This window comes from Tachyglossus aculeatus, chromosome 12 (assembly GCF_015852505.1).
Source record: "Tachyglossus aculeatus isolate mTacAcu1 chromosome 12, mTacAcu1.pri, whole genome shotgun sequence".
Lineage (NCBI taxonomy): Eukaryota > Metazoa > Chordata > Mammalia > Monotremata > Tachyglossidae > Tachyglossus > Tachyglossus aculeatus.
Window position 1 is genome coordinate 2723019 of NC_052077.1, and position 24887 is coordinate 2747905.

Consider the following 24887-nt stretch of genomic DNA (forward strand, 5'->3'; position numbering starts at 1 on the left):
CTATAATTCACAGATTAAAGATCCACTCTTTAAACGGGAGAAGCAGCGCGGCTCAGTGGAAAGAGCCGGGGCTTTGGAGTCAGAAGTCACGAGTTCTAATCCCAGCTCCGCCACCTGTCAGCTGTGTGACTTTGGGTGAGTCACTTACCTTCTCTGGGCCTCAGTTACCTCATCTGCAAAATGGGGATGAAGACGGTGAGCCCCAAGTGGGACAACCTGATTACCTTGCATCTATCCCAGTGCTTAGAATAGTGTATGGCACATAGCTAAGCGCTTAACAAATACCATTATTATTATTATTATCCCCCATCGTATTTTTTGATGATTGAAGTAAAAAGAAATCGGCCTTTGATCTTGAAGATCATAGTCCAATCCAAGATACTCTCTTAAAGAATCAAGTTTATAAGCAGCCAGAAATAAAATTTTCTTCTCCTCCGGGGTTTTCGACTATGGTTGTGAGTTGCGGCAAACGTATCTATGATTTCTGTATTTGTTAGGTGCTTTCTACATGTCAAGCACTGTTCTAAGCACTGGACACAATTAGGTCAGATACAGTCTCTGTCCCACTTGGGGCTCACTAAGTAGAAGGGAGAACGGGCCTATTGAATCCCAGTTTTACAGATGAGGAAACTGAGGCACAGAGAAATTTAGCGCGTGCCCAGCAGCAGGTAGAGCCAGGATTAGGACCCACACTTTCCACTAGGCCATATTGTTCCCCAGTCAATCCAAATCCCTCTTACTTGCTGGAATTTTCAGCTGCAGTTGTCCCTGAGGGGGCTCATTCTATTTTCCCTCTTGGGCGGAGAAGCAGCGTGGTCCAATGGAAAGAGCACACGCTTGGGAGTCAGAGGACCTGGGTTCTAATCCTGGCTCTGCCACATGTCTGCTCTATGACCCTGGGCATGTCACGGAAGTTCTCTGTGCCTCAGTTACCTCATCTGGAAAATGGGGATCAAGACTGTGAGCCCCATGTGGGCCAGGGACCGCGTCTGACCTGATTACCTTGTATCTATCCCACTGCTTAGCACATAGTAAGTGCTTAACAAATACCATCATTATTAGAGCAATGTTCGTTTGTCACCTATCACTTCCCAACTTCCAGGGGTACTCTCCTCCTTCACAAGTTGGAGAGCGATGATTCCGTGTTCATGTGGTTTGGGAAACTTAAGAGGTGTATTCCCTCAGCCTGCATCTCTCCAGACCGACGGATCCTAATGTTTTCAGTCTGTCTACATTCAGAGGCTTCTCCATTTCTCCAAATCCCACCCGCATCAGCCTGTCTGGCCGTCTCCGTTCTTCCGTTCTCCGGCTGCTTCGTAGCCTAAGATACTCCACTCGGGATGGCAGGAAGAGAGGTGGGCTTCTCTTAAATCCTTCTTGAGAGAAGGGAAGTTGATCATTTTTTGCTATTCAGGAGTTTCATATTTACAAATCTGAAAATGAAAAGAAAGTGTCCAAAGTCCTTCGGCCTGATTTCAGAAGCGAAGGAGGAGAGGACTGACAACCGATCTCTTGGTAACATCATCAAACTCCATCCTACTCCATTCTGACATTACTTAGGTATGGACCGAAAGAGCTGAGCGAATAACGATTTTTGTGAATTCCATCCTTTGGCCAACTATTAACAAAAATTAAGTTGCATCAATAAAAATCCATTTTGGCAATATGGTATACTTTCTACTATTGCTAGCGTGAAGTAGTAATATATTTAAGAGCATTGGGACTGATAAAAACAGGTGAAACTAATGCTTTGACAGAAAAACCTTCTACTTTATTGGTTTGCTATGTGGTGGAGGGCAAAGATCTGAAAGGAAAAAAGAGCTTGAAGTCTGGGAAACCTTGGTGGTTTGGGTTTTTTTTTTCCAATTGCAGTGAAACCCTTGCAGGTAAAACCTCACCTAAGTATAAAAGTGTCACTATCCTGCATATGCAATCTTTACTGATGGCTACAGCATTTTGGTAAGAAAAGATTTACTGAAATTTCACGGTCTTACTCATTTCTATGTGAAGAGAGCTGTTGACATCAATAATAATTTCCATCATCTTCTTCCTTAGAGTGCATTATTATTTATGAGTTTAGAGACATTTTATTCATCCAGCTAGAAAGGTAGAGAGAGTTCTTTTAACCATGGGCAGATCCACATGTTTATCTACCTATTAAGCTATCATATGGCATTGAGGCAATATGGCCCGGGAGTCAAAGGACCTAGATTTCTTGTCACCCATCATTCCTGATGGGAAACTCATATTCTCTTTATTTTATTCAAAACAGTAAAGTATCAGTTGAGATCATTTATGGCCTGCTAATGAAATGGAGAATTTTTTTTGAATGGAGGTGCACATGTTTGACAGAATTTTAAATCCATTAGATTGTAAGCTCCTCAAAGGCAGCAGCCCCTTAGACCACTGCTCAGCACATGATAATAATCATCATAATAATGATGGCATTTATTAAGCGCTTACTACGTGCAAAGCACTGTTTTAAGCGCCGGGGGGATACAAGGTGATCAGGTTGTCCCACGGGGGGCTCACAGTCTTAATCCCCATTTTCCAGGGGAGGTAACTGAGGCCCAGAGAAGTGAAGTGATTTGCCCAAAGTCACACAGCTGACAATTGGCGGAGCCGGGATTTGAACCCATGACCTCTGACTCCAAAGCCCGGGCTCTTTCCACAGAGCCACGCTGCTTCGTGATAAACACTCAATAAATCCCCGATTGATTAAATACCGGTTTATTCCAGGGTCCATATATAATGTTCCTTAAAAATTCATCCATTCATTCAATCGTATTTACTGAGCACTTACTGTGTGCAGAGCACTGTACTGAGCGCTTGGGAAGTACAAGCTGGCAACATATAGAGACGGTCCCTACCCAACAACGGGCTCGCAATCTAGAAGACGACTGCGGGCGTATTGTGGGATAGGTACAGTGTTCCCCCTTTTAGACTGTGAGCCCACTATCGGGTAGGGACTGTCTCTATGTGATGCCAATTTGTACTTCCCAAGCGCTTAGTACAGTGCTCTGCACATAGTAAGCGCTCAATAAATACGATTGATTGATTGATTGATTGATTGATACCATTGAGAGATTGATGTTTTCCCATAGATTGAAATGCAATTTGTCATTTCCTGTTCCCGACTTGATGACGGACAACATACCCCCGGCCCTACAGGCAATTACAAAGCTGACTACAGATTTCCACCAGCATCGCCGCCTCTCCTCCTTGCAGCTCCATTATTCCTAGGGGCTTTTCCATATCCCAAACGTAATCCCCTCCACTCCTGTCTCCTCAGATCTTCTCATCCTGCTACTAAGATCCCCCTCCCAAGGGACAAACCCCCAGGCGCCAGCTCTGGGCTCTGTTGGGCCTAGCGGCCTCACTGCTCTCCGGTGTTAAATGCCCCCACAGAAGACAAAAACACGGCTTGGATATAATCACCTCCCCGGGTCCCCGCTCTTTTCCCCTTGAGCCCCAAATATTGCAGTCAACATCCTCACTCCCCTCCTTTCACTCCTCCGTTTGTGGGACGAGCGCCCACGCCCCGGCCTCGGGTCTTGAGAAAGGCACCGCACCACCGGTTTTTAATAAAATGAGGGAGGCTGGGGGAGACAGGCAAGGGAACGGCCCAGTTTGGAGTCCCGAGGGGTGGGAACACCGCAGAGCAGGAACTGAACGAGTCAAGGGGAGGGAGGCGGCCGGAAGGGAATTGATTTTTCCGGCAGCAAACGGACAATATGTCAAATGGGGCGTTGGGATCCCCGACTGCATCAGAAATCAGCGCGTGACACGAATTCTTCATTTTTCTGGATTTTATGTACTGTGGTTGTTTGGAACTGGAGCTTCCTCTACCTACGTACGGCAGAGGAATTAACTCTCTACCCTGAAGCCAGACTAGAGTCCCCCCAGTTTAGCTGACGCTGTTTAGGGGAAGGAGAAAAAGGCACTCAGATAAGAGGCCCTAAGAGTTTTTAATCAAATAATGTTTTCCATTCTCTGTGTCCTTTTAGAAAGCTCACTGTTAAGTGACGGAACGAGCTAAGGATACATTTAACCTTTGCTACTTCTTGAGCTTCTTTTGGGCGGCTTTCTTCTTGACCATCTGTAACCTCTTCATAGCGTTGAGCTGGGACTCCTGGGACGTCGGGCCCTTCAGGGACGAGGAAGACGGGTTGCCGGGGTCCGCGGGGGCTTTGCCGGCGGCGCTCCCGGAGGCCCCCGCTCCTCCGCTGCTCCCGTTCCCGCCGCCTGGCTGGTTGGCGCCGCTCGGCCCGGAGCCGCTCGGACTGGGAAGGCCGCCCTTGCCAACGCCGTCGCTACTGACTGAGTGGCTCAGCCCCGTTTTGCCTAAGGTCAGGGGCGGGGGAGGCTTCAGCGGCCCGGAGGGGCCGCTGCTGCTGTTATTTGAACCCATCTTGGAACTCAGTCCGGCTTTAGAAGAAGTCCCGAGTCCGGTCAAGCCCGCGGGCTTCTGGGTAGCCGAGGGGGCGGCTGGCTTTCCACCGTTGCTCTGGGTGGCGGCGCTCAGTTTGGCCGTCGACGGTCCCGCCGAGGAGGTTTTGGCCGCGAAAGCGGCCCATCCCGTGAGGCCGCTGGCCGCCGAAGAGGACACGCTTGTGCAGGACGAGGCCCCCGACACCGCGGCTGAGGCCTGAAACACACAAAACACCGGGTTAAAGCAGGTTTGGCCTTGGTCGGCTGAAGCGTCAGACGTCATCGGGACAAGGAACCGTCATAATGGCGATAAATCATCGCGGTATTTGTTGAGCGTTTACTATGAGCCAGGCTAAGCGCTGAGGTGGATACGAGCCGATTGGGTTGGGCACGGTTTCAATCCCCATTGTACAGAAGAGGTTACCTCAGTTACCTCATCTGAAAAATGGGAATTAAAGACCTGGTCACCTTGTTACCTCCCCAGCGCTTAGAACAGTGCTTTGCACATAGTAAGCGCTTAACAAAGACCATCATCATTATTATTATTATTTGACAGATGAGGTAAGTGAGGCCCAGAGAAGTGAAGTGACATTGTTATTACTACGGTATTTATTAAGCCCTTACTATGTGCCAAGCACTGTTCTAAGCGCTGGGATAGTTACTAGGTAATCAGGTTGTCCTACGTGGGGCTCACGGTCTTAATCCCCACTTTACAGATGAGGGAACTGTGGCCCAGAGAAGTGAAGTGACTTTTCCAAGGTCACACAGCAGACCAGCGGCAGAGCCAGGTTTAGAACCCAGGTCCTTCCGATTCCCGGGCCCGTACTGTATCCACTAGGATGCTGCTTCTCTGGGGCTCCGGCGCCGGTTTATCCCATCAAGGGGTTGGACCAGGGCCGGATTTGGGCAAGCAGAAAGGACACGGGATTAGACAGGGTGGGGAAACGGGATGTTTAGGGTAATGGGAGGAATTGGTGGTTAATAAAAGGACATAATTTCACAGTCCTGAGGGGCAGGGGGGTGTCTGCTTCGGGATCCTGGTGGTGAGGGGGTAGGAGGGATGGGATGCTTTGATAAAGACAGACCTGCTGGGAAGCGGGAGCTCGGCCTGTGTGATCCCTTCAGGAGCTGTCACGCTCCAGTCGTGTGGGAGCGTTAGCATCAATGGAGGCAGAGAGGCCAACACGGTGCTATGAATAAGGGGGCAGAAGACGGGAAGCAGGGGGCTGTTTTAGAGCAGACTTTGCTAAGACTACGCCAGGAAGCAGCAAAATCGGAAACAGCACCAGGTCGTGCTGGGAGCAAACGTGACAAAACGGCAAACACAGCAAGGGGCAATCCCCATTTGCACAAAGCACGGAAGGGATTAAGGATCACGCATCCAGCTTTTCAGTTCTCTGGATAAAGTCTTACCATCAATAGCATTATCTTCAAACACAAAGGACATCTACATATGGTTTAGAAGTGATTAAGTTACCATCCGCCAACTCTAATGGTTTTTATATAATTAGCTGGTCTTAATCTTGTTCCAGGTGACCAAGATGTCTCCCAAAATCAATGATGACACACATATCCCCATCATAATTTTCATTAACTGATATCCTCCTTCATAATTTAAGGACGGAGGCTCAACTCTAAGTAGATCTGGAAAAAAGGTTTATCTATATATATTCCTAGAAGGATACTTAATGCAGAGGATCAGTATCTCTCGCTCTGCTTGACCTCACAGCTACCCTACTCAGGGCTCTTTGGGTGGAAAAACACCTTCCTAGAATATTTGGGGCCAGTCCCACGGCACCCCGGAGGAGTCCCGGTTTAGCGCTTGGCACATAGTAAGCGCTTAACAAATACCACCATTATTATTATTATTATTCTGACTAAAGCTGAGGGAGAGCGGTAACAAAGCTGAAAAGACACCCGGGGAAGAACAAGGTGAAGAGGGGAACCGAGAGGCTGAGGGGACGGTGAAAGGGTAATGACAATATTCCAGATTGGATTCAAGTGAGCAACCTCAGTTCCCCAAAAGTACCCAGATCCCCGTTCCACGAGCCAGGCACCGAAAAGATGGGTGATAATTTGCGCTTTGCTTTGAGGAAGAGTAGGGAATTGAATGGGACAGAGAAATATACTTAACAGTTAAATGTCCGTCGGAGAGAAAGCCGAGAGGCCCATCAGAACGAGCTTTGCAAACACAGAAAATGGAAAAACCCCACCAAGTCCCATAAGCGGCTAGAGAATAGCTGCGATTCTGTAATATGACCAAACTCGAAATGCTCATGCGTAAGGATCACCGCTTTGTTGTTTTGCAAGTGATGCTGACGTGAGTATTTGAGGCTGACTGCTAAATCCCTGCCCGGGCACCTTCTAAGATGAAACTTAGGACTGACTCCTGCCCTCAGAAAGAGGTTAAACACTCGGGTTTGTGGCTCTTGGATCTCCAGGAGTGAAAAGAGGCCACAAGGGTATTCGTGTCAGTGGAAAGAGGCGAGCGAAGAGGCCCAGGGAATTCAGACCATAAGAGGGAAGGGGTCCGTGGACCACGGCCTGTTGACGGACAGTTCGGGGAGGGCAGCCGTCGGCTAGATCAGGCCGCCTTCTTGGCACGGTAGCCCGCCGCGCGGTCTGCTGGTAGACTCCGTTGGGCAATAAAGTCCAGTTTTTGCTAGGACGAGGACTGCTCTTTCTGTTCTGGGCAAAGGACCACTGGGGCTTCAGGCTAACCCTAACCCTGAATGCTTGGGCCTTCTTTCTACCTGAATTCCACAAACCATGTTCTGCATTTGTTCTCAAAGAAATGTACGTGATATATATATATCTATATCTAACAATCTCCAAGCTCTGGGTCCTTTGGACTACATGTTAAGAATTAAGAGCACTTTGCAGTCAGGAATATTAAGCAGCGAGTTATTTATTTCATTATTGCATCCTGGCATATTTGCTCAGCTACCTATTTTACCCTTATTCGTTCTCCTGCTCCCATTACTTGCAAATCATTTTGTTTGTCTGTGTCCCTCATTAGACTGTAGAATCCTTGCAGGCATGGAAAATGTTTGGCTTCTGCCGTACTTCCCGATTGTGCATTCTTTCCCAGAACTTAGCACGGTGCTCTTTGCACAGTAAGTTCGCTTCCCGATAATAATAATAATAATAATGGCATTTATTAAGCGCTCAATAAATACGATTGATTGAATGAGTGAATGAATGAATGAAACAAATACCATTACTTCCGCCATGACCACAACAAGCACTAAGCAGGGTGATTTGCACTCAGGAGATGCTCAATAAATACCACTGACTGACTGAGAGACTCCAAGTGAAAGAGAGGGAAACGCCAAATTCTTCAGCTTCCAACCACCACGCCAACTCGGCGAGGTAAAAGGACAAAGGGCTTTTTTTTTAATACATCCATTTTAAAGGCAGAGTGAAGACGAGGGACAACTGACGAGGAGAACCAGTGAGTTCAGCCTTTCGAAACAAACGCTAATGGCGAATTTTCCACAAGCCTTGTGAGGAAAATACTAAACGACACCGCACTTTAACCCCGTTTTGGAGTGGTGCTGTGGTAAGTTGTCTTTTTCAGCAGGGATATTGTTCACAGGGAAAAGAGCAGAACCTGCAAAAACCTCTGAAAAGAAAAAAATAAATCTCACTAGCCAAGAGGCGAAAATGAAATCTGACGTACAGTACCTTGACTTCGGTCCTCTTGAATGCTAGAAAAGTCGTCTCCTGCTTGAGTTTTCCTTCCGGTTTCTTGACCAGTGGATCTTTAACGGCCGGGGCTACCGAAACCACTGCAGGGGCTGGCTTCTGGGGTGGCTTTTGGGTCTTTTGAGCCTGCGGAGACAACGTGCCGCTCAGATCAGACGCCTGTCTTGCGCGTTTCCACTACAGTACCATCCGGAAACACTAGCCTTAAGGGCCTACCTGGACTGAATTATACCGAAGACTCTCAATTTGGAGGAATATCCTGAAAGCGGCGAGTTGACCATAACGTAAGGTTAAAAACCTCCTTCCAATTTCTGCTACCGAGTCGACATATAAGGGTGAGAGCGATTCATTTAATACCCAAAGTGCACGGAAAATTTGGAGGAATATCCTGAAAGTGGCCAGTTGGCCATAACGTAAGGTTAAAAACCTCCTTCCAATTTCTGCTAGAGAGTCAACATATAAGGGTGAGATCGATTAGTTTAATACCCAAAGTTCAAGGAAAATTTGGAGGAATACCCTGAAAGTGGCCAGTTGGCCATAACATAAGGTTAAAAACCTCCTTCCAATTTCTGCTACAGAGTCAACATATAAGGGTGAGATCAATTCATTTAATACCCAACGTGCAAGGAAAATTTGGAGGAATATCCTGAAAGCGGCCAGTTGACCATAACGTAAGGTTAAAAACCTCCTTCCAATTTCTGCTAGAGAGTCAACATATAAGGGTGAGATCGATTCATATAATACCCAATGTGCAAGGAAAATTTGGAGGAATATCCTGAAAGTGGCCAGTTGGCCATAACGTAAGGTTAAAAACCTCCTTCCAATTTCTGCCAGAGAGTCAACATATAAGGGTGAGATCGATTAATTTAATACCCAACGTGCAAGGAAAATTTGGAGGAATATCCTGAAAGTGGCCAGTTGGCCATAACATAAGGTTAAAAACCTCCTTCCAATTTCTGCTACAGAGTCAACATATAAGGGTGAGATCGATTTATTTAATACCCAAAGTGCACGAAAATGTAAAGAAATCAGGTCAAGTAGATAATCCTCTAAGGCACAAATATTTTTCCTAAGCGGTTTTTAGAGGAGATGGAGAAGCCCCAGACTGAGGAAAACAGGTGTGGGGAAGAAGGTGGTCTCTGGCGGCCGTCCGATTTTAAAATTACACCCTGAGGTAGTGTAGAGCCTGGGAGCGAGGGATTCAGAGAGGGCTCATCGCACCCTCGAATTTCTGCCCCAAAAATCAGGTGAAGAAAACAGAAAAGGGGTCCTGGGGAGAGGGGGAGAGCAGCAGGAGAAGTCCAGGAGGGGAAGCGGGCTCGAGGCCAAGTCGAAAGATCTCAGCAGAGTGCTTAGTACAGTAATTGGCAAATAGTAAGCGCTTACCAAATACCATATTCATTTAGCATTTATTCGTTCCACTATTTCGTTATATAAATTCTAAGGGAGAACACACATCTAACCCAAATGTTACCGCTGCTTTATTTTTTTTTTTGTAATCCAAAAAGTATGTATCATTGTTTCAGTCAATAAACTGCCATGGGGTTAAGTTACTAATGAATCAAAATCTACCTTAATAATGATAATGGTGGTATTTGTTAAGCGCTTACTAGGTGCCAAGCGCTGTTCAAAGCGCTCTAACACCCTCAAGAATCATGAGACCGTATATAAATATGGCATCCTGACATATTACAATGCCATACTGTGATCATCATTATTTGTTACCACTTTCACTACTCTACAACTCCTGATGAGGACGAGAACAGCTGTTTCAAGTTTGGAAACAGCATTCCGAAGACACCGCTAAAATCCTGGTCTAATTTTGCCTGTTCCTCTATTCCCGAATCACACGCAAAATGTTTCTATTGCATTTCAAATTTCTGAAGAAACTACACGTGAACCAAAATGGCCGTCTTCCCCAGTCGCTCCGACTTTTTGTCATTTTTAAAAGCCAGAGAAGTAGACATAGCCAGGCACGCTGACGGCACCTTTTGGGTTAATAAAAGGCTTCGATAAAGATTATTTCATGCAACTAGCCATTAGAAGAAGGAAATGCCGTAAAGATAACAAAATTATTCAAACTGATTGACGGTGTATATTTTGTGTGATATTAACTGGCGGGAGTACTTGCGCATTTCCAGAGTTTAGCTCGGCAATTTTCCGATTTCTTTCCTTCTGCCTTTTCTTCTTATTAACTTCTACTTATCTTCCCATTCTTGGGTCAGTCCGTTTTCTGCTTCGCCCTCCCTTCTCCTTTTTTTGTCCATCTGTCGGTCTGCATCTGTCCTCCTGTGTCTTGGCTCTTTGTTGCTTTGGACCATTTCCACGCCAACCACCTGATTCTCCTTTTCACCCACAATTTGATTTTTTTTCTGTCTTTTCCTGTCATCATTTCTTCCTTTCTGCTCCCATACACTTGTCTTGCAGCCCCTGCCCCTGTTTTCTCTCGCCTTGCCTCCTCCACGCACATCTTTAGAAGTTCCTGCCCTTTTTACATACACACACATCTTTAGAGTTATACTGCACTCTCCCCAGTACTTAGTACACTGCTCTGCATGCAGGAAGCACTCAATAAACACGACCGACTGATTGACACCCTCAAATTTACATGTATACACATGTACACTCATGTATGTATACTAGCACTATACTAGACTACACACACAGGATGCTTACTCTCGGATTTTCCCTTCCAAAGAAGCAGCGTGGCTCAGTGGAAAGAGCCCGGGCTTTGGACTCAGAGGTCATGGGTTCAAGTCCCGGCTCCGCCAACTGTCAGCTGTGTGACTTTGGGCAAGTCACTTGACGTCTCTGGGCCTCAGTGACCTCATCTGGAAAATGGGGATGAAGACTGTGAGCCCCCCGTGGGACAACCTGATCACCTTGTAAACTCCCCAGCGCTTAGAACAGTGCTTTGCACATAGTAAGCGCTTAATAAATGCCATTATTATTATTATTATGTATACTAGCACTATACTAGACTACACACACGGGATGCTTACTCTCGGATTTTCCCTTCCAAAGAAGCAGCGTGCCTCAGTGGAAAGAGCCCGGGCTTTGGAGTCAGGGGTCACAGGTTCAAGTCCCAGCTCCGCCAGTTGTCAGCTGTGTGACTCTGGGCAAGTCACTTGACTTCTCTGGGCCTCAGTGACCTCATCTGCAAAATGGGGATTAAGACTGTGAGCCCCCCGTGGGACAACCTGATCACCTTGTAACCTCCCCAGCGCTTAGAACAGTGCTTTGCACATAGTAAGCGCTCAATAAATGCCATCATTATTATTATTATTCCAAAGCACTTTGAAAACAACATATATCAAACGATACAAAAACTGTACAACGTCGATCGCCTTCTCGGGTTGTTTACGGAAACCGGATGGCCGCGTTCCCGAATGCTGGATGGAACCTAACAGGGTATGTGACTAGTTGCAACTCTTTAGCGGGAACACGCCCAAAGTTGTTGCCAACTTGTACTTCCTAAGCGCTCAGTACAGCGCTCCGCACACAGTAAGCGCTCAATAAATACGACTGAATGAAAGTGAAGCCGCAGCTCAAAACAGACCAAGAGAGTATTCCTACCATCCTCTTCATCTGCCGAGTACAGCGGGCGCAATACCACACGAGACGGGGATCGTTCACTTCCTTGTCCGTCACTTGGGGTTTATGGCAATCCTGGTGGTAAAGATTATGGCACTCTTGACATTCCACTAACTGATTGCCCGACGTCACGGTCATTTGCCTGAAAACACACCATTTCCAATTAGGACTTCACGGAAATCACAGCGGGGGTTAATCCAGTTCGTTATTCCAAAACACCCTGAACCCCAACCCGGATTGTCGGCAACGTCCCCCTGTCCTCTCCCCCACTTCAGTCTATACTTCACGCTGCTGCCCGGATCATCTCTGTGCAGAAACGCTCTGGGCGTGTTACTCCCCTCCTCAAAAATCTCCAGTGGCTACGAGTCAATCTAGGCATCAAGCAAAAACTCCTCACCCTGGGCTTCAAGGCTGTCCATCCCCTCGCCCCCTCCTTCCTCCCCTCCCTTCTCTCCTTCTCCAGCCCATCCCGCACCCTCCGCTCCTCTGCCGCCGCTAACCTCCTCACCGGGCCTCGTTCTCGCCCGTCCCGCCGTCGACCCCCGGCCCACGTCCTTCCCTTGGCCTGGGATGCCCTCCCTCCACACATCCTCCAAGTTAGCTCTCTTCCTCCCTTCAAAGCCCTACTGAGAGCTCGCCTCCTCCGGGAGGCCTTCCCAGACTGAGCCCCCTTTTTCCTCTCCTCCTTCCCCTCCCCACAGCCCCTGTATAATACGTTTGTACAGATTTATTACTCTCTTTATCTTACTTGTACATATTTACTATTCTATTTTGTTAATGACGTGCATCTAGCTTTACTTCTGTTCATTCTGATGACGTGACACCTGTCCCCATGTTTTGTTTTGTTGTCTGTCTCCCCCTTCTAGACTGTGAGCCCGCTGTTGGGTAAGGACCGTCTCTATATGTTGCCGACTTGTACTTCCCCAGCGTTTAGTCCAGTGCTCTGCACAAAGTAAGCGCTCAATAAATACGACTGAATGAATGAATGAATCAACAGCTTTGGCGTGACAGTTGGCACAATACGGTTTGCACCCTAGGCGGGATGGTAACGTAAAAGAGTCACGCCCACCACCTTACCCTTACTCACCCTTAAGCGCTTAGTACAGTGCTCCGCACACAGTAAGCGCTCAATAAATAAATTGATTGATTGATTTACCCACCATCTGATTTTTCTGTCTTGTTCTGTAGCCTTTTCTTCCTTTCAGCTTCCCTGCCCCTCGCCGTTCTCTGGGCCTCCGAACCCATTCTTTTCTCCTACAAAATATTCAGCTTCCTGCCTCTACGTTTTCTGAGCTAGGGAAGCATTTTTTTCCCTCTCCAACCACTATGCCTTAACCTTTAAATATCTCCATTTGCTTGTTTTTATATTGTGTTGCTGTTTATGGATGCATAACTGCTCAGTTCCAGGTTGTTTATCAAGTCGCCAAAGAAATATACATTCCAGTGACACATTTAAACTTTAGAGTTAAGACCCAAGGAATGCTTGGTACCTTAAGGAAAATGGGAGTAAAAAATTTAATTTGCATCACCTTCAAAATCTAAAAAGCATAGGAGAGCTCTACGGTGTGAGGTGCATTTTACCATGAAATGGTCGCAATTTTAGAAATGATCGAATTTCCAGCTTTCGGCAAACAGATAAGCCTTCAGGGCTGAATTCTGTGGGCCTCTGAAAGAAGAGTTGCTTATAAAAGAGACAAATTAGCGATATGCACGAGTGCATGTATGTCTATGAATTAGCCAGATAGCATTTTCCTAATGATCTGCTCTTTCAGAGGATAAATCAGGCTACATAATTGCTAAGTGCCTTTCCACAGGTCCCCGGAGGAGCAGGTAAATAGGTAACCATAGCAACCATGTTTGTGGCTGGGTGAGAAATATAACCTCACTCCGTTATATACCAGAGACCGTAAAAACCAAAAGAATCATCCGGATGGTTTTACTGGAATATTTTCTTAAAAGAATCTGTTCTTCAACTGTATCTCTTTAATTGTTTTTAAAAAGTTCATTTATGGCACTTCAATGCTCTACTGTTCTCCTGATCCGTTCTGAAAAATAACAATTCCTCTGAAAGGAACCAACAAATCCCCACATTTTAAGGAGGAAAAAGCATGCATATTAGAAAAAGCTAGACCTCCAAGTGGTTTCGTGGGACAAATGACATCATCTGGGAGTGAATAAAGAAATTATTTTATGAGCCACACTCCAGGGACTGCATCGGTGTTTACATTACACTGCTTTGGGTCGTCAATTTAAATCTGGGACGTTTCAAGGATTAGATTTCAAAGCCAATTTCCTCCTCTTCCTAGACGGGGGCGAGGTGGGGAGAGGGGAAGGGGAGGAGGAGGGGAAGGGAGAAGGATGAAAGAAACAAAAGGCAACCCCAGTCATGGCCGTTTTAAAACTGGGAACCGGTACTTGAATATTTCTCGGTATTTCTTTTACGGTATTTGCTATGCGCCAGGCACTATACTAAGCGCTCAGGTTACAAGCTACAAGTACAAGCTACAAGCTAATGAGGTTGGACGCCGTCCATTTCCCACCTGAGGCTCCCAGTCTTATTACCCGCTTCACAGTTGAGGGAACCGAGGCACAGAGAAGTGAAGTGACTCGCCCAAGGTTACAGAGCAGACGAGTGGCAGAGCCGAAATTAGAACCCAGGTCCTTCTGACTTCCGAGCCCGTGCTCTATCCGCCATTCTGCTTTTCGGGTTTCCGCTGCAAATGCGCCTTATTTTTCCTCTTGTAGAATGAATACGCTATCAGCGTGACTTAGTGGACTGAGCCCGGGCTCGGGAGTCAGAGGTCGTGGGATCGAATCGCGACTCCGCCACTCGTCAGCTGCGGGAACTCGGGCAAGTCGCTTCACTTCTCTGTGCCTCAGTTCCCTCATCTGCAAACTGGGGATGAAGACTGGGAGCCCCACGGGGGACAATCTGATTTCCTCGCACCTCCCCCGGCGCTTAGAACAGTGGTCGGTACATAGTAAGCGCTTCACAAATTCCAGCATTATTATTACGACGGTCTTACAGGAAGCCTGAAGGAATGGATAAAGGTACCTTCCTTGGTGTTCAAAAATGATGGTGCCGACAGTGAGATGATCTTTCAGCGCCATACACTGTACTGAGCACTTAGATGAGGTCACTGAGGCCCAGAGAAGTGAAATGACTTGCCCGAGGTCACACAGCACAGACGAACGGCGGAGCCGGAATAAGAACCCACGTCCTCGGTCTCCCAAGCCCGGGCTCTCTCCACTAGATCACACGGCTTGTCTTTCTGTGTGCGGGGACTGTACTAAGCGCCTACGGTAAGCGGGTGGATGAACTTCCCAAGGGATTGAGGGGTAGAGGGAGAACAGGAGATCCAGGATTGAGCTTTGAACCTTACAGTCTGGCCCTCTAGAATGTAAACCAGTGGGCAGAGACTTCGTTTTTACCAATTCTGTAATATTGTACGCTCCCAAACACTTTGAATAGGGTTTTGCATCATCATCGTCATCATCAATCGTATTTATTGAGCGCTTACTATGTGCACAGCACTGTACTAAGCGCTTGGGAAGTACAAATTGGCAACATATAGAGACAGTCCCTACCCAACAGTGGGCTCACAGTCTAAAAGGGGGAGACAGAGAACAAAACCAAACATACTAACAAAATAAACTAAATAGAATAGATATGTACAAATAAATTAAATAAATAAATAGAGTAAAAAAAATATGTACAAACATATATACATATATACAGGTGCTGTGGGGAAGGGAGGGAGGTAAGATGGGGGATGGAGAGGGGGACGAGGGGGAGAGGAAGGAAGGGGCTCAGTCTGGGAAGGCTTCCTGGAGGAGGTGAGCTCTCAGCAGGGCGTTGAAGGGAGGAAGAGAGCTAGCTTGGCAGATGGGCAGAGGGAGGGCACACAGTAAGTGCTCAGTACGAGTAATTCTGTAATATCGTACGCTCCCAAACACTTTGTATAGTGCTCTGCACACAGTAAGTGCTCAGTACGAGTAATCTAGTGGATAGAGCGTGGGCCTGCTCTAGTCATCCTCCCTCCCATCTTCTAGACTGTGAGCCCGCTGTTGGGTAGGGACCGTCTCTATACGCTGCCAACTTGTACTTCCCAAGCGCTTAGTCCAGTGCTCTGCACACAGTAAGAGCTCAATAAATACGATTGAATGAATGAATGAATACACACGGGAATGTAATTTCTTGAAAATTGGGTCCTTCGCGGTCAACCCGGCATCATTAAATCAGACTGCGTGGACATGCAGGGTGATGACGGGTGGTCAGGGGAGACCATAATTCAGCTACCTGTGTTTATCAGCGCTTGGAACAGTGCTTTGCACATAGTAACTGCTTAATAAATGCCATCATTATTATTATTATTATTGTTATTACCAGGACTCCAATTACGGATGGGGGGAGTGGGTAAGATCCACGTAAACGATGACGGCATTTAGTAAATGCCTACAATGCGCCAAGCATTGCAGACATTTAGCTAATTAATTATGGCATTTGTTAAGCGCTTACCATGTGCCAAGCACTGTTCTAAGCGCTAGGGTATTCATTCATTCATTCAATCATATTTACTGAGCGTTTACTGTGTGCAGAGCACTGTACTAAGCGCTTGGGAGGTCCAAGTTGGCAACATATAGAGACGGTCCCTACCCAACAGTGGGCTCACACACTAGAAGGGGGAGACCGACAACAAAACCATATTAACAAAATAAAATAAATAGAATATGTACACGTGGGGCTCACAGTCTTCACCCCCATTTTCCAGATGAGGGAACAGGCCCAGAGAAGTGAAGTGACTTGTCCAGGGTCATGCTGCCGAGAAGTGGCGGAGCCAGGATTAGAACCCACGTCCTCTGACTCCCAAGCCCGGACTCTTCCCACTGAGCCGCGAGATACGAGAGGACCAGAGAAGACACACACGCTGAGGGTTTTACCCCCAATTTACAGATGAGGAAACAGAGGCACACGGAGGTAAGTGACTCGGCCAAGGTTACCCACAGTCACCAAGTGGCAGAGTCAGGATTAGAACCCAGGTCTCCTAATTTCCACCCCGGGTGCTTCCCTGACTAATCCCTCATTTCTTTCTCCTGTTCACCCTCTCCTCCGTGCCACTTGTGCATTTAGGTCTGTATACTCTGATATCCCAACCATCGCCCCCGAAGCGACTATCCGACATCCGCTATCCCGCTATCCCTACCCGATACCCTGCTGCGTCCCCGAGCTGTAATTCATTTTAACGTCGTTCTCCCCGCCGATGGTTGTCGAGGGCAGAGATCCCAACTACCGACTCCGCCGTACCGTGCCCTCCCGTGTTAAGCGCTCAATATATATCGCTGATTGATTGCTACTAGGCCACGTTATCTCCCCATCACCGGTAAACTATGTGCTTGTGCTGTAGCTTTTTTTTTTTTTGGAAATAGTGGGGATGGCCTGCACTGAGCCATTCGCATTCTCTTAACCACAGTCCACCCAGCCAACATTATGAGATGGTTGGCACGGATTTCAGGTGGAGCCTGCCGCGTGGGCGACACCTCGTCGCTAGCGATGCTCTAATTAGAGAAGCAGCTTGGCTCAGTGGAAAAAGCCCGGGCTTTGGAGTCAGAGGTCATGGGTTCAAATCCCGACTCCACCAATTGTCAGCTGTGTGACTTTGGGCAAGTCACCTCTCTGCGCCTCAGTTCCCTCATCTGTAAAATGGGGATTAAGACTCTGAGCCCCCCGTGGGACCATCTGATCACCTTGTAACCTCCCCAGAGTTTAGAACAGTGTTTTGCACATAGTAAGTGCTTAATAAATGCCATCATTATTATTATTATTATTATTAATCTCACTGTTCCTAAACCTTACTGACTGTCTCACTCCAGCTGGATTTAATTTTAGTGGCAATGCTTACAACCTTGTGAGGTGAGGTGCAGAGATATTCATTAGTAAGGATTAGGAGAGCTCCTTTGACCTTCCTCCCAAGACTTTAGGCTCCCGGTGGGCAGATGTTACTGTTTATCGTTGGATTGTACTTTCCCAAGTACTTGGCATTCATTCAATCGTATTTATTGAGCGCTTACTGTGTGCACTGTACTAAGCGCTTGGGAAGTACAAGTCAGCAACATATAGAGACGGTCCCTACCCAACAACGGGCTCACAGTCTAGAAGGGGGAGACAACAAAACAAAACATGTGCACAGGTGTCAAGTCATCAGAATAGAAGTAAAGCTATAGGCACATCATTAACAAAATAAATAGAATAGTAAATATGTACAAGTAAAATAAATAGCGTAATAAATCTGTACAAACATATATACAGGTGCTGTGGGGAGGGGAAGGAGATAGGGCGGAGGGGATGGGGAGGAGGAGAGGAAAAAGACTTAATCCCAGACTTAATCCCCAATTTTACAGACGAGGGAACTAAGGCACAGAGAAGTAGAGCGACTTATCCACAGCTGATAAGTGGCAGAGCCGGGACTAGAACCCTCGACCTCTGACTCTCAAGCCTGGGCTCTTTCCGCTAAGCCACACGGCTTCTCTATATAGCGCAGCAAGAATGTTTGGCTACTGTCAGGAATTCTTGGACTACCACCAGGAGTTCCTGGAAAATATTCCATCAAGAGCTGAGGAAAAGACCTGACTGGGGAAACTGCGGGGACAAGCAGAAGGGGAGAGGGAGCGTGTCTCTCCGGGCACCACCAGCTCTGGCGTTCCTTGCGTTCCCTGCATCGAGAAGCAGCGTGGTCTAGTGGTTAGAGCACAGGCCTGGGACTTGGGAACTTCCAATCCCGGCTCTGCCACTCATCTGTTGTGTGACCCTGGGCAAGTCACTTCGCTTCTCTGTGCCTCAGTTCCCTCATTTGTAAAATGGGGATGAAGTCTGTGAGCCCCTCATGGGACAACCTGATCACCATGTAACCTCCCCAGCATTTAGAACAGCGCTTTGCACATAGTGAGCACTTAATAAATGCCATTATTATTATTATTATTAAGACTGTGAGCCCCATGTGGGACCTGATTACCTTTTATCTACCCCGGGGCTTGGAAGAGTGCCAGCGCTTAGCAAATGCCATTAAAAAAAAAAAATTCCTGCCACACTCTCATTCCTTGGTTGGGAGCATCAAGGTCATGTAGAAATATATCTTTTGGGTCTTGGAATGGAGGTTGGTATGTTTCCCTCAACACTTTTACTCTCTGAGTCTCCCGCTTTCTAACAGTAATATAGTTTTATGTTTGTGAAAAAGCAAGCCCCTTCGCAAAATCATAAAGCCACACCTGTGCCATTTCTAGATGCCCATTTCCCCCACTTCTCTCACCCTCATTTCCACTGGGAGTTTTCGAAATCACCGATTTAAAAAGACGATTCAGTCCCCGTGTTTAGCGGCCAGGAGATCCCACACCGGTAATTTGGATTTTGGTGTCTTCTTCAAAAGGGGAAGGAGGAAAATAACTCTGGCAAGAGACCAGTCACTTACCGGCAAACAACACAGGCTAATCCCATCTCCATGGCAAAATCATCGGCACTGGTCTCGTCGAAACTGGATAAATCAGGCATGGACAGATCCTTGCTGGTCTGGACTGTAATAGGAGAGGAGTGAACCTCTGGTTTCTCTAATCTGGGTTTCTTTGGAATGTCGACTCCTTCACTGATGTCGATCTTGATCTGGTAAAAGACACACAATCTTAAAATGGATAAGCAGCAAACAACCGTGGCCCTGTTTAGAAGAATCAAGAAGGACGATGAATGGCGCTAGAACAGGACAGTCCGTGCGCCCTTTCCAAAAAAGGACGCCAAAATTGATGATGTGCCGCAATATTATGAGGAACAATCGAAGATGGGTTGGTTAAAAATTCACTAGACCAAAACGGAGCACACCGTAAAACAGTTTAGAACGCTTTTTACGCGGGCCGTAGGATTAGGACAACGATGGATCGTTGTACCTCTTCCATTCGGACGTACGCTCCTCCACGGCAAGGATCTCACTGTTCCTCCTTTCACTCATTCAATCGTATTTATTGAGCGCTTACTGTGTGCAGAGCACTGTAGACCCACTCACCAGCTCCTCTCAATCGTATTTATCGAGCGCTTACTGTGTGCAGAGCATTGTACTAAGCGCTTAGGTGGCAACATAATGCCACCCTGTCTTGCTCGCGGGCTAGAAGTGACCGCTAACACTTCCTCCCCAACACCTCTTAGCCTCTTCTAGCCTTTCTGCTTTTTCCTCCACACCTCCTCTTTGGCTTCACCAACCTGCCGCCTTGGTTCTCGGATTAAATGTATAATTACTGTATATATGTATGTACATATTTCTTACTCCATTTACTTATTTTACTTGCACATATCTATTCTATTTATTTTATTTTGTTAATATGTTTGGTTTTGTTCTCTGTCTCCCCCTTCTAGACCGTAAGCCCACTCTTGGGTAGGGACTGTCTCTATAGGTTGCCAACTTGGACTTCCCAAGCGCTTAGTACAGTGCTCTGCACACAGTAAGCGTTCAATAAATACGATTGATTGATTGATTGATTAAATCCACACCTCCTCTTTGGCTTCACCAACCTGCCGCCCTAGTTCTCGGATTAAATGTATAATTACTGTATATATGTATGTATATATTTCTTACTCCATTTACTTATTTTACTTGCACATATCTATTCTATTTATTTTATTTTGTTAATATGTTTGGTTTTGTTCTCTGTCTCCCCCTTCTAGACTGTGAGCCCACTCTTGGGTAGGGACTGTCTCTATATGTTGCCAACTTGGACTTCCCAAGCGCTTAGTACAGTGCTCTGCACACAGTAAGTGCTCAATAAATACGATTGATTGATTGATTAAATCCACACCTCCTCTTTGGCTTCACCAACCTGCCGCCTTGGTTCTCGGATTAAATGTATAATTACTGTATATATGTATGTACATATTTCTTATTCCATTTATTTATTTTACTTGCACATATCTATTCTATTTATTTTATTTTGTTAATACGTTTGGTTTTGTTCTCTGTCTCCCCCTTCTAGACTGTGAGCCCACTGTTGGGTAGGGACTGTCTCTATATGTTGCCAACTTGGACTTCCCAAGCACTTAGTACAGTGCTCTGCACACAGTAAGCGCTCAATAAATACGACTGATTGATTGATTAAATCCACACCTCCTCTTCGGCTTCACCAACCTGCCGCCTTGGTTCTCGGATTAAATGTATAATTACTGTATATATGTATGTACATATTTCTTACTCCATTTACTTATTTTACTTGCACATATCTATTCTATTTATTTTATTTTGTTAATACGTTTGGTTTTGTTCTCTGTCTCCCCCTTCTAGACTGTGAGCCCACTCTTGCGTAGGGACTGTCTCTATATGTTGCCAACTTGGACTTCCCAAGCGCTTAGTACAGTGCTCTGCACACAGTAAGCGCTCAATAAATGCGATTGATTGATTGATTGATTAAATCCACACCTCCTCCTTGGCTTCGCCAACCTGCCGCTGACTGACCGCCTTGGTTCTCGGATTATCGCCAACTCTTCCCCCACTGAATCAACGAGGCCTACGGAGTGGTGCTAACGGAATCTGTTGAATTTTCAATTGGGTGACACCCCCTTCACTCCCTCCCACTGGACGTTGGGATCAAGTCAACTTCTTGGCTGCGGCCTCAACTCCCCTCAACCCAACGGGAACCTCCGATTTCGGTCCTACAGAAACTGGCTTCCGATTTCCGGGTCTGTGCTCAGGTGTTCCCCCCGCCCTGGACCCGCTCTTTCTTCCTTCTAGACCGTGAGCCCGCTGTTGGGTAGGGACCGTCTCTATATGTTGCCAACTTGGACTTCCCAAGCGCTTAGTACAGTGCTCTGCTCACAGTAAGCGCTCAATAAATACAACTGAATGAATGAATGAACTCAAGTCGCTTTGTACCCTCCCAGGCGCTTAATCCAGTGCTCTGCCCAGTTAAGCACTCAATAAATACCACCCGTTGATTGACTTATTCCCACCGCCAAACAGAAACCCCGCTGGCCTTCAGATGGCCAGAGTGCTTTTCAGTACCAGCATAAATCATTTATGTCATTTCATTCATTCGTTCGTATTTATTGAGCACTCACTGTGTGCAGAGCACTGAACTAAGCATTTGGAAAGTAGAATTCAGCAACGGAGAGGGACGATCCCTGCCCACAGCGGGCTCACAGTCTAGAAGGGGACTTAAGGGGACTTGTTCATGGGTTCAAATCCTGCCTCCGCCACTTGTCAGCTGTGTGACTTTGGGCAAGTCACAACTTCTCTGGGCCTCAGTTCCCTCATCTGGAAAATGGGGATTAAGACTGTGAGCCCCCCGTGGGACAACCTGATCATCTTGTAACCTCCCCAGCGCTTAGAACAGTGCTTTGCACATAGTAAGTGCTTAATAAATGCCATCGTTAGTATTATTATTATTAATCATTTAATCTGAACATGTATAGCTCATTGTCATCAAATATGCATATTTTTACAACCTACCTCTATGTCAGACCACTCTCTTTTTCAGAAAGAAAACTCCCTGAGGCATGGATTATGTCTAAACTCCAAGTTCAAAACCACAAGCACAATTACCCTGGACAATGAACTCACCAGGAGTTCGGAAAGACTTTTCGTCGTATTTTTTTTTTAAATGTTACTCCCCAGAGGACCGGCCAAATCCTGAAGAAACACGACTGAAAAGAACATTCCCTCCTAGAACTGAAATCAACGGAACACTGCTCCAAAGAAAGGTGTCTTACTTTCTCAGGTGGCCTTTTCTCGACTTCCTTCTTCGCCTTTTCGGCCGTACTGGGTTTGCCATTGTTACCGCCAGAAGGAAGGGCGGAGGAGGTTTTCGGCTCCTGCTTAAGGGAAATGGGTTTACTGATGGACACTTTGGGCTGTTCCACTTCCTAAAAGGTAAAATGAAAAAGAAAAAGAGACAGATATGTGCCACGGTATTTCAGAGGAGTTGTAACAATTGAGTCGCGTTCCTTCCATTTCAAAACCAGCCGCGATGCCTTTCAAATCACAAACACCCTCCCCACCCACCCGCCAAACCCTGCAGGAGTAGCAGCGTGGCCTAGTGGAAAGACCACAGGGCTAGAAGGCAGAAGACCTGGGTTCTAATCTCTCCGTTTCCGCTGCGCAACCTCAGGCAGGTCGCGGCTTCTCTGTGTCGCTGGTAAAATGGAGATTGAATACTCGTTCCCGCCTCCCCGTAAAGTTGTGAGTCCCATGGTGGAAAAGAACCGTGTCTGATCCAACTGGATTGTACCTCCCCCGGGGTTCAGCACAGTGCTGGGCACACAGTAAGCACTACATCCCATTATTATGTATTTTTGCCTTTCCAATCTTTAACCTAGAGGTAATAATAATAATAATAATAATGGCATTTATTAAGTGCTTACTACGTGCAAAGCGCTGTTCTAAGCGCTGGGGAGGTTACAAGGTGATCAAGTTGTCCCACATGGGGCTCACAGTCTTCATCCCCATTTTACAGATGAGGTAACTGAGGCACAGAGAAGTGAAGTGACTTGCCCAAAGTCACACAGCTGACAATTGGCGGAGCCGGGGTTTGAACCCATCACCTCTGGCTCTTTTCCACTGAGCCACACTGCTTTGATGCGAGTTTATAATTCCTAAATGCGTTTTTTTAGAAAATAAGACCACGAAGACCAGGAAATGTTTTAAAACCACTCTTAGCAACTTGAAGCAAAGTTCGATTTAAGCAAGGCGTCCGGTCTTCCGGTCATTTTTTCGTTTTCGAAACCGCTCTCTGGGCAGAGCGTTTGAGACCACCCATCTTGAATCGCCACGGTGACGGCCTGTTCTCTACTCTTCCTTCAAGCCCGTTGCAACTGTGGTCTTACGTCAGTAGAGACTATGGTTTGTATAACAGTATTGAAAAGAGTTTTCAAAGAACAACCACAACAGATATTTCAGTTCCGGTATCCTGCCACGGAACCACATTACTGGGCATGTACAACATTCTCCGCTTTACCTGCGTTATCTGATTTAGGTGGCAATCTGTCCGTGACCATTTAAACTGTTTATTGGCCTATCACGGTCATTTCTCCCTTCAAATAACATTGAGGGCTGAAGTTAGATTTGCCCCAGTCCTGTACTGATCACTACACTACGACACTCATATAAACCATCCGCATCTTGCTTTGTTGTCTGAAGCAAGTCACCACAATGCTGACTTTCCAAACAGGATAACACACCTCCCTTGACAGGTGAAAATGGCAGAAACTGTAAGCGTCCCTCCTTCCCTTTGGTGAGTGGGAGGTAAGTGAACCTGAAGTTCACCGGCTTTAATGGTGATTAAACACGAAACGAAAGCCTCGTTTGAGCCCGTGAGAAGCGGTGCGGCCTATTGGAAAGAGCCGGGCCTAGAAGCCAGAAGGAGCTGGGTTCTAATCCCGGCTCCGCCACTTGTCCGCTGTGTGACCTTGGGCAGGTCAATTAACTTCTCTGGGCCTCGGTTACCTCATCTGTAATACAGAGGTTAAGACTGTGAATCCCAAGTGGGCCAGGGACTGTGGCCAACCTGACAACCTTGTATTTACCCCGGCGCTTAGAATAGTGCCTGGCACATACTAAGCGTTCAACAGACACCATAAAAAAAAAATCTAAGGAGAAATGTGCTTTCCTTAGAATAATAATAATAACGATGACATTTATTAAGCGCTTACTATGTGCAATGCACTGTTAGAATCATGGATGGTCCCTGCACAATATGAGGGAAACCCCAGAGGGATTTAAGTGCATATCAATGTGAGCGCTTTCTGAAAGAACACTGTAACCTCCGGAAGAGAAGTTCTCATAAACTCAGGGGAAAGAGGAAAAACGCTTTGTGCACTCCTGGCCTTAGTATCTAATAATAATGATGGCATTTGCTAAGCGCTTACTATGCGCAAAGCACCGTTCTAATAATAATAATAGTGACAGCATTTATTAAGCGCTTAATATGTGCAAAGCACTGTTCTAAGCGCTGGGGGGATACAAGGTGATCAGGTTGTCCCACGGGGGGCTCACATTCTTAATCCCCATTTTACAGAGGAGGGAACTGAGGCTCCGAGAAGTGAAGTGACTTGCCCAAGGTCACACAACAGACATGTGGTGGAGCCGGAATTCGAACCCATGGCCTCTGACTCCAAAGCCCGGGCTCTTTCC

General features: G+C 46.6%; 1 protein-coding gene across 1 annotated transcript in view; it reads right to left on the bottom strand.

Annotated features, from left to right (window-relative positions):
- Positions 1-3949: 3949 nt before the first annotated feature.
- INTS12 (integrator complex subunit 12) overlaps positions 3950-24887 on the bottom strand; it is a 35307-nt gene continuing 14369 nt past the window's right edge. Inside the window, exons 3-7 of the mRNA XM_038755139.1 lie at positions 22469-22621; positions 19197-19384; positions 11716-11875; positions 8119-8265; positions 3950-4648 (exon numbers count right to left, since the gene is read on the bottom strand). Coding sequence (XP_038611067.1) covers positions 4058-4648; positions 8119-8265; positions 11716-11875; positions 19197-19384; positions 22469-22621 — 1239 coding nt within the window. The 3' untranslated portion in view covers positions 3950-4057. The remainder of the gene's footprint in view (positions 4649-8118; positions 8266-11715; positions 11876-19196; positions 19385-22468; positions 22622-24887) is intronic.